This window comes from Sturnus vulgaris, chromosome 22 (genome assembly GCF_052056855.1).
Source record: "Sturnus vulgaris isolate bStuVul1 chromosome 22, bStuVul1.hap1, whole genome shotgun sequence".
In the NCBI taxonomy this organism is placed as follows: domain Eukaryota; kingdom Metazoa; phylum Chordata; class Aves; order Passeriformes; family Sturnidae; genus Sturnus; species Sturnus vulgaris.
This window is the reverse complement of record NC_142264.1, coordinates 2,582,505-2,592,151: the sequence shown is the minus strand read 5'-3', so window position 1 is coordinate 2,592,151 and position 9,647 is coordinate 2,582,505. Positions and strand designations below refer to the sequence as shown.

Sequence of the window (9,647 nt, the reverse complement as noted above, 5' to 3'; positions counted from 1 at the left end):
TCTGTGCAGCGTACATTTCTTCTCGTGCTAACAGGGCGCATAGCCTTTCCTTGAAGAAGGCTGTACACAGCCCTGCTGCCTGCAGCAGGGAGGACGTCTCTGCTCTGCTTTTGGGGGGAAAAAAACGGGAAATAACTGATTTTCTAACAAGGTCACGTTGAGGTGTGAGTTGTGCTAGAGGGAGGTCCTGCAAGGAGATGCTTTCTGATGGAGGAGCGCAGCTAGCAGCTCGGTAACTTTCCCTTCTTACATCTTTCTCTTGGGGGAATCCAGGTGTCTCAAGTCTTGGAATTTTGCGGACAATGCATCTGCCTGCGCATTCACCTGCCCTTCGTTCCCAGCTAAAGGCTGAGCTGTCTGCAATTCCCACGTCTTGCTGGCTGAGGAAAGCCCTGTGAAGCCACAGGGTGATAAAGGGAAGGAAACTATGCTTTGAGGAACTTTTCATCTGGGGCAGCATCCACAGCCGGTACCTGGGGGACAATGAGTACTCCAAATGGATTTCCGCAGCACTCAAGGGTGTGTCTTACTCGGAGCATGGAGGGTGGAGCAGTACAGGACCTGCAGGCAAAAAAAGCTGGAAAAGCAGCCAAAAAGGAGGCTGGGGGCGATGGGGCACCTCCGAAAATAGGCACGCCCATAAGTGAGACCTTAAAGCTTCTGCCAGAAGAACTCAAAGCCAATATGAAAATTAGATCCATCACTCCAAGGCCCCCTCGGAAGCCCCGGCTGGAACGTGCTGCATCCTTGGATGAAAAGAGCTGGAGGAAGTGGAGACGGTTTAGGACAAGCCAGGAAAGTCTGACTGATCCCAACGAGACGAGCTCCTCCAATGGTTCCCTGCAGGAAGCGTCCCCCAGCCCTCCCACCAGGGGCAGGGCCAGTCCCTGCAATCCCTGCTGCCAGCAGGATTCCTCCTTGCACAGTTCACCAGACGCCTTGGAAGCCGGCCCAGGGGGGAAGAGCAGGGGAGGCGCCTCGGACCTGGGCAAAAGAGCCTCCGAGATCTCCAGTGCCTTTGGGGGGCTCCTGCGGGGGAAAGGGTTCGCGGGGGGCAAACCCCGCCTGTCCCAAATCATGCCGGCCCGCCCCCTGCCCCCCATGGAGCTCAACGTGGCCTCCCACTCGCTGAGGACAGCTAATAGGATCGACTCAGATTGTCTGGATTACCGACATTATTCTCAGCACAAGTTTGGGAGGGTGAGCAGCAGCCTCAGCGACTCCAGGCTGCAGGGCAATGGGACGCTCTATGACAATTGCTCCACAGATTCCATGAAATCCACCTTCAGCGTGCTCACTCCCATCCGAGCCAAGGATGTTCGCAGCAGGTAGGGCTGCCCCAGCTTTACTCCTGGTTTTTTGGGGTGTTAGCAGGGAGGAGGATCCCGCTGGGCAGGGAACTTCTGAGCTCCTGGTAAAGCACAAAAGTCGTTCTCTGTTATTTAATCTGCTGTGCAGGGAGGTGGAAGAGATCAGTACAAATACACTGTATTTACTCCTTTTAGATAAGTATTTTCATAAATACGAGTCTGATTTGCTGCCAGTTTGCTTGTAATATTAACATAATCTGGTTTGAGAATTAAGAGATAGCTGTGCTTGCCAGCAGTCAGGGGAACTGTTTCTTTAGAAAAATATAAAAATACATTTGGCTTGAACTGAAATGATAAACTAGAAAAAAAAAATAACACCAGGTATTTAAAATTGAGATCGTCATGCAGCATTATCACAGTCCTGTGAGATGCTGAGCAGATGCTGCACTTGTTTGGTTTATAGCAGGATCAAATTATGTGCTGGGAACTACTCCTGTATCCCACAGGAGCTCTTCTGCCCCAGCTTCTCCAGGAGAGAAAAATTTAATCATTGATCCAAAGCGTGGGAGTCAGTAGTAGAAAGGAAATAATTCTGAGATAAATTCAGGTGTTACTAGCTGGTAAAAAAAGCCCCGGAGATAGATTGTTATTGTTTGCCATGAGAGTTTTCTTCCTCATTCCTTCCTAAAGCACCTGGAGCCTGGTGGGCAGTGTTAGGTTGCTTAGAACCCCCTGACATTATTCTCTCATCACTATTTGCAGAGCTTAAGCGAGATTAAAAATGCTTATTCAACATGCAGTCCCTGTGCCAGCATCCCTCACCTCTGTTAGAGTGTTCTTTCAGAGAGGCAGCTGCTGTGGGATGCATCTGTCCTTCCCAAAGGGAATATTTTGAGACTTCAGGCTCAATAAATTATTTTCTTGAAGCTGCTTTGATGAGCTGAATTGAAGGAAGGATGTGAATTTGAGTTTTTGGTTAGGAGAAACCTGATGCCAGAGCCCTGGGAATGGCGGAGCTGTTTTATGTTTGAAGTAAACCGAGCTGCTTCAAGGTACTCAAATTTAATGGAACCACAGAATCACAGAATGGTTTGGGTGGAAAGGACCTCAAAGCTCATCCAGTGCCACCCCTGCCATGGGCAGGGACACCTCCCACTGTCCCAGGCTGCTCCAAGCCCTGTCCAACCTGGCCTTGGACACTTCCAGGAGCAGCCACAGCTTCTCTGGGCAACCTGAGGTTATCAAACCAATTTCTTTGTTCTGTGTTTGGATGAGTATTAGTGGGGCTGAAGATTTTGGATGGCTTCAGCCTTCTCATCACAGAGCTTGAGCAGCATCAGCCTCACCATCACCCTCATGTCCTGGCTTTGGAAGGAACTTTAAGCAAGCAGAACAATTTATAAATATTAAATTCCATCTTCTTAAAGGAATATTCCTGATTACTTCAAGATTCAAACATTACACATCAATATCCCAGCTGCCATTCCCTTTCCTTAGGTGCTCTTTTTTGGGTTTTCTGTCCACAGGAGCTATTTGGAAGGCAGCCTTCTGGCAAGTGGTGCCTTAATGGGAGCAGAAGAACTCAGCAGATATTTCCCTGATCGGAATATGGGAATCTTTGTGGCCACCTGGAACATGCAGGGGCAGAAGGTGAGTGCACAGAGGTCTTCATAGTTCCTTTGGCAGCAGTAAAGTTACCCCAGCTCTACTGAAAAGACTGGGGTGATGTTTTTCTGTTCATGACTCTGTTCCTTGTCAACCTGAGTCATCATCTTTGTCAAATTACAAGGTATTTTTCTAGTAAATCTTTGCATAACTAATAGTGCTTTTCTTTTCTTTCTTTTTGTTTTAAATTTCTTGTGTAATAGGAACTTCCAGTGAATCTGGATGACTTCTTATTGCCAACAGATCCAGACTTTGCCCAGGACATGTATGTCATTGGGGTTCAAGAAGGCTGTCCAGACAGGTAGCAAAAACAATGTAATGAACCATCTTCTTTTATTGTTAACTAATCATTTTGCTTTGAATTAGACTAGAAATAGTCTCCATTATATTCCTAATATTTTCAATAATCAACCCATTTAACAAGACTGAATTCTACTGCATGAGTAGTAGGAAATGGGATTTAGAGGAAAAAGTCACAGAGATCTGTAAATCATAAAATCCCAGAATGGTTTGGGTTGGAGGGGACATTAAAGCCCCATCCCGTGCCACCCCCTGCCATGGGCAGGGACAGCTTGCACTAGACCAGGGTGCTCCAAGCCCTGTCCAGACTGACCTTGGACACTTCCAGGGATGGAACAGCTTCTCTGGGCATACAGAATCTCATCCTGATGGCAAAGCTCTGCTGATTCAGCAGCCAGCCCTTAGTTCAGCACAGGGAGGTTTTGCTTCTGACTTGATGTTCTGTGTGAGAGGGATTGCTCTGAGTGCACAAGGCTGATCTGCTCTCCTGGTTGTTGTCTCCTGTACTGTCTGTGTGATCCAGCTGTTGTTCTTTCCTGCAGAAGAGAGTGGGAGATTCGCCTGCAGGAGACGCTGGGCCCCCACTACGTCCTGCTGCACTCGGCTGCTCACGGAGTGCTCTACATGTCTGTGTTCATCCGCAGGGACCTCATCTGGTTCTGCTCAGGTGTGTGCTGAGCTGGAGGCACTGCTGCCAGCCTGTGCCCTGCCCTTTTCTCCCCCTCTGTGCTTACTGTGCTGCAAAGAGAGAGAGAAAGGACAGCAACACACACGGAGCTCTTCTGGGGGGAAAAAGGGCAAATTTATTGTACAGACAGCCCGGATTTAAAGTGTGTTAGTGCAGCTAGGACAGGACAGGAGCTCATTGGATAATTGGGAAAAACATCCTTGGGAGAGCACCTCAGGATGTGTCCCACGGGAAAGACACCAGGTGTTAATCTTTATTATGAATTCCACTCTGGTTTTCACCATGTTATCACCTTGGGAGACTCCCTCCCTAACTGAAGCTGCAGTCAGCTTGTCAGCCTGGGAATGGAGCTGAGAGTCAGGAGAAATCCGGGCCTGACAAGGAATTTCCAAGCTGTAATTCCCCAGCTCTCTGAATGTGTGTGTCCACACCCCTCCTAACCTCCCTGCTCACTGTCAGAAGCGTTTCAGTAACAGCATCTTCTTTTCCTCCTTCCAGAAGTGGAGTATGCCACGGTGACAACTCGAATCGTGTCTCAGATCAAAACCAAGGGAGCTCTGGGAATCAGCTTCACGTTTTTTGGGACCTCCTTTCTCTTCATCACCTCCCACTTCACATGTGAGACATTTGTAATCTTGCTACGAGTGTCTTGGTTGAGAGAGGAGGGGAGGGAGCTGTACAGGCTGAAGCCAAAGCTCAGGATTGCTGAGCTGAGAAGGATGAGGGAGGAGGATTGTTTGGTAACAAACTTACAAAAGAACTGTGTTTATGGAAACAGAAATGAACTCTGCACCATTGTATCCCCTTTTCCACACTTTCTACCATCATTATTCAGTGCAGACACTCCCAGAGTGTCCCATTTTACATGTGGAAAATGTCTGATACCCTTTGGAAGCCCCTGGTATAACCAAAGATGGTCATTGAATGAAAATGATTCATTGTTGGCAGTAATGGGCTTTCTGTCTTGCAGCTGGGGACAGTAAAGTGAATGAGAGGAAACTGGACTACAATAAAACCATTCAAGCCCTTACACTTCCCAAGAATGTTCCAGACACAAATCCATATCGATCCAGTTCTAGTAAGTGTGAAACCATGAGCGTGGGGAAGCCCACATCAGCAGAGTCTGTGCCTTGTGTCTCAGTCTGCACTGAGAAAGAGAGAGTAGAGTGATCATTTGAGGCTGTGTAAAAAGAGACTACAGGTCTTTTCGGTCTGAGGATGGTTATTATTCCCATGATTTTTTTTTTTTTCTTGAAATTGGGAATTTGAGAAAAAATTTGAAATGGGAGAGAGAAAATTCAAAAGGGAATTTTTAGGTGATGTATTTTTTAACCATATAATAATTTCAGTTTAATTATTATGGATATTACAAGTGTGTTTCACTTTCTAAGTGTTTTCTAGAGCAATTAGGAATTACTTTATTTCAAAATTTAAGAGAATAAGCCTTATGTCACTTTGCATGTACACAGGCCAGAGCATTGTTTGCCAAAGTCCATTATTGTTTTCTTACATTGTGGTGACAACTTGATGCCTAGATAAATAATTAGGTCCTTTTACTGGGAAATTGAATATACTCTTTATCTGCAGTGTAGCATGAGCTTTTTGTGTTCCCTCTGGTGTTAGGTCCTAGAAGTTTGGTCTCTTTCCAGCTTTTTCTATGGTTTTTAACATTTCTGTTCTGTTTTCTCCTGGGTTGTTAATTCCCACATTCAGGTAGAAAACATACTCAATATCACATCTCCAGGTAGTGAAAGAAAAGAATTTCTTCCTGTTACTCAAACTCATTCAGCAGCATCCCTTGAACACTTGTGGTGTGAATTTGCAGGTGATGTCACAACTCGGTTTGATGAAGTTTTCTGGTTTGGTGACTTCAACTTCCGGCTGAATAAGGATCGGGAGACTGTGGATTCCATCCTGAACCAGCACCCCGACACAGACGTGTCCAAGCTCCTGGTGTATGACCAGCTCACCAGTGAGATGAGTCGGGGTAAGGGGCAGCTGTTTGTCTCCCTCCTCTCCAGAAACAAAATTACCTACACACAGCAGTAGTGTCAGCCCAGTCCCCATTTCCAGGAGACCTTTCCTGCTAGCTTTGGTTAAGTTCCCTAAAAAAGGGAGTCAGCAGCTGGCAAATACAGTGACATTGTGTCAAGGGACCTTTGGCTGTAGCAGTTTGCTCTATTTAATGCAATCTCCCAACCCATTTGCTGCTGTTTCATCTGACTCCTGCATAACCTGGGCATCATTCTGTCCCAGTGTCCAGGGAATTTAGATTTGAACAGCATCTGCCAAGCAGCATGAGCTTTCAGTGAAAGGGGAAGTGCATGGACCAGGTCTTCTTTGTTTAACTGACCACTGACTTCACAGCCACTGGCTATTTTTTATCCTCTCCATGTCAGGACTGGAGCTTGCTCCCTTTCTGGAGCCCAAGCCCAGGTTTTTCTGGGATGTACATGGCTGCTCTTTCTAGTCAGCATTAGTAGCTGGTTCCAGTTCTAGCATTAGTAGACACAGTGCTCAGTTCTCAGGAGGGAGGAGTTTGTTCATGCTGTTCTCCCCTTCCCTTACAGGGTCTATTTTCAAAGGATTCCAAGAGGCTGATATCCATTTCCGTCCTTCCTACAAGTTTGACATAGGAAAGGACAGCTATGACTCCACTTCCAAACAAAGGACTCCCTCCTACACGGTAAGGGATGATTTCAGAAGTCAAAGGAGATTCAGTTGTGCTGAGATTTGTTGCTTAAGGGCAGCTAGGACTTCTGGAAGAAAGGATTGTTGAATTTTATGGGCACAGAGATACTTTGGCACAGGCTGTTCACATTATTTTCCCTACCTTACATCTTGTCTGAGTGGGCTCTCCCCTGTGCTCAGAGCTGGCACAGAGCAACTGTTGGGATCAGACACTTCATGAATGGATCCCCATCCAAGGACACATTAATTTCATTAAGTGGAGCGTGATGAATGAATAGATTTGTCTCTGTGAAGCAGTGCTGCTTTCCAGAGTGGATGATGTGCAGAGGGAATGACCATCACTGTCCCCTCTGTCCCTGCCTCCAGGACCGAGTCGTGTTCCGCAGCCGCTACAAGGACGACATCCAGGCTGTCAAATACTCCTCGTGTCCTGTCATCAGAACCTCAGACCACCGGCCTGTGTTTGCCTTGTTTCGTGTCAAAGTGAGGCCTGGCAGAGACAAGTGAGTACCTCCTGCAGCTCCACAGGATTGCTCCTGGCTCCAGTGATGCTGAGGATATTCTGCTGTGTCTGTCCCTGCGAGCCTGTTTGGGTTTTACCCACTACATGCTGGTGGTCAGAGCAGTAAGAGCTTAAACCTTGCACTGACAGCTGAAATCCCTGCTGCCTTAATCCTTCTGAGGGGGATAAACAGAGCCCACAGGGATGGGATATAAATCTGTGTTTTAGCTGAGATTCAGCTCTCTGTTTTCTCTATCAGCATGGGCAGCTTTCCTCTTCTTTTTATCTTTCCCTCTTTAAGATCAGTTCTGTTTTCCCTCCCCAGTGGTGGCTGCAGTTCAGCACAGCTGGATGTCAGTGGAGTATTTTGAGATCCTCCAAGTTCTAATGTCCTACTGTAGGCTGTTGTATTAGTAGAACTCCTTGGAAAATTTGGTTTGGAATTATTCTCTTTTTTGTGAATACTATGGTCAGGGATTTCAAGACCTGAATATCTAGAAAAGTGCTTTCTCAAAGTATTTGACTAGCAGTACAATTACAATGGGAATTTTTGTTTCTGAGTATTAAATACCCATGAAATAGCAACATGTGATGGGCTGCTCTGGCCCCTCTAAAACACATCAATGTAAGAATTGTTGAGATGAACCACACCAGTGAATACATCAGGTTAGCAGTAACGTGGTTGAGCTTTTCAAATGAGTTCAGAGTCATTAAGAAAGTCCTCTGTATATGAAAGCAGGTGAGTTCATGCTAAAATTTAAAGTACATTTCCCTTTTACAACCAGCATTTTAAACTATTGTGAAAAACCTTGTTGCTGTGGAAGAACAAGTTGTTGGAACTCTTGTTCCTCCCACAGCAGTAGCTGAACGCCTTAAGGAAGTGAAAATCAGGTTTGTGGCCTTTGTTGTATGAAGTAGGAGGGAAATGCTGGGCAAACAAGGATTTATTTCTGCCCTGACCTGCTGGCTTGTGTTCCTGTTGCAGCATCCCCCTGGCTGCAGGGCTGTTTGACAGAGATCTGTATTTAATTGGAATAAGGAGGCGGGCTACAAGGGAACTCCTGAAACGCCGCGAGCAAAAGGACCAAAGATCCAGCAGCATATGTAGCATTTCATGAGCTGAAAGCTCTGCAGTGCTTGTGGTAGAGGTGCCCTGAAAGAGGATTTCAGGCCATGGCAAACTCTGCAGGGAATTGTCTGCATAAGCACCTCTGGCAGATGCTGTGGCTTGTGAAGAATGTCTTAAACCTCATCCTGGATTCATCTGCATGAGCTAATCCATGTAGCTCAAGTGCTTCTGCCGAAGAAAAGGAGTCAGTTATTTAAAACATCCATCCCAACTGGTGTAACTGATTTATTTTTAACCAGACTATCTTAGGAAGCCACTGGGTGCAGACCCTTGGTTCTCCTCCATGCAGGGGCACAGCTGCTGGAACTGGCATCACCCAGGGCAGGGGACCTAAGAAAAGCCTGCAGAAAGGTGAATTCTTTGTTTGTCTCTTTGGTTTGGTCAGATTAACTTCCATCCAGTGTGGGGTTGGGTTTGCTCCTTCTCTGTAGCCAAGTGTTGGTATTCTGTACAAGGAGTAACAGGGACCAGTTCACAGCAGTCCTGTGTATGGATGGTGCTCCTGTGTTGGGCTTTTTGGGTCCTCTACAGCAAATTGTGTGTGAATGTACTCCTGTACATTGAAGTGTAGAAACATTGCCTTTCAATAATCATTCTATAGGCCTTCTATTCCTAAGGGGGTAAATACCAAACTCTCAGGCCATATATTTGTCTGCTGAGACTGCTTGAAGCAATCCCTTCTTGAACTCACTTGTCCTCCCCAGGGCTGATTAAGCACTACCTGCCTTCAGCAGCAGCAGCAGTTGGAATTTATCTGACAACAGGGCACTGTGTGATGCTTCACCAAAGTGATGCCAAGTGAGTGCACTAGGGAGGTTTGCAGAGCAACTGCAGCCACTCAGCTCCACACAGCTCCATTACCTCCAATCACAGTCAATTCCTTTTGGTTTTATTTTTCCAGATCAGTAAACTGTGAATAACTTGCTATTTTTGAAGTAGTGTTGTCTTAAGGCTATATATCCTACAAGGACCAGTATGTCACTGGTAAAATGTTAAGTACAGCTAATAACTAAGAACTCCTCATGGGCACAGATGGGATCATTAATCACCTTAGGACCTAAAACATCATGCAAACACCTTGGAGGAAGTGCTGCTGACTATGCAACCTGTCCAAGACAGGCTCCTGTTCTGCGGTACATTTATGGCACTGACCTGTCTGTAGCCATCAGGTATTTGGATTTCCTTTCTTTTTAAAGGAAAAAAAAAATAAATTAATGCAATACCTTAACTGAGAACCAGCTTTTATTGTTGTAAGAACCAGAGTTCTTTGCGTGGTGTCTGTTTGGGTGACCTGGGCCACTTGTCTTCAGTTGGAGGGGTGGGACAGATTTCTCTGTAATTGTTTGCATTGAACAAAGCATG

General features: G+C 46.1%; 1 protein-coding gene across 1 annotated transcript; it reads left to right on the top strand.

Annotated features, from left to right (window-relative positions):
* Nucleotides 1-483: 483 nt before the first annotated feature.
* INPP5E (inositol polyphosphate-5-phosphatase E) lies at nt 484-9,513 on the top strand. Its single transcript, XM_014880096.2, has 10 exons — nt 484-1,328; nt 2,837-2,960; nt 3,179-3,276; nt 3,818-3,942; nt 4,462-4,581; nt 4,934-5,041; nt 5,789-5,950; nt 6,534-6,649; nt 7,021-7,157; nt 8,142-9,513. The coding sequence occupies exons 1-10, from the start codon at nt 484-486 to the stop codon at nt 8,272-8,274; spliced, it is 1,968 nt and encodes a 655-aa protein (XP_014735582.1). The 3' UTR covers nt 8,275-9,513.
* Nucleotides 9,514-9,647: the final 134 nt, after the last annotated feature.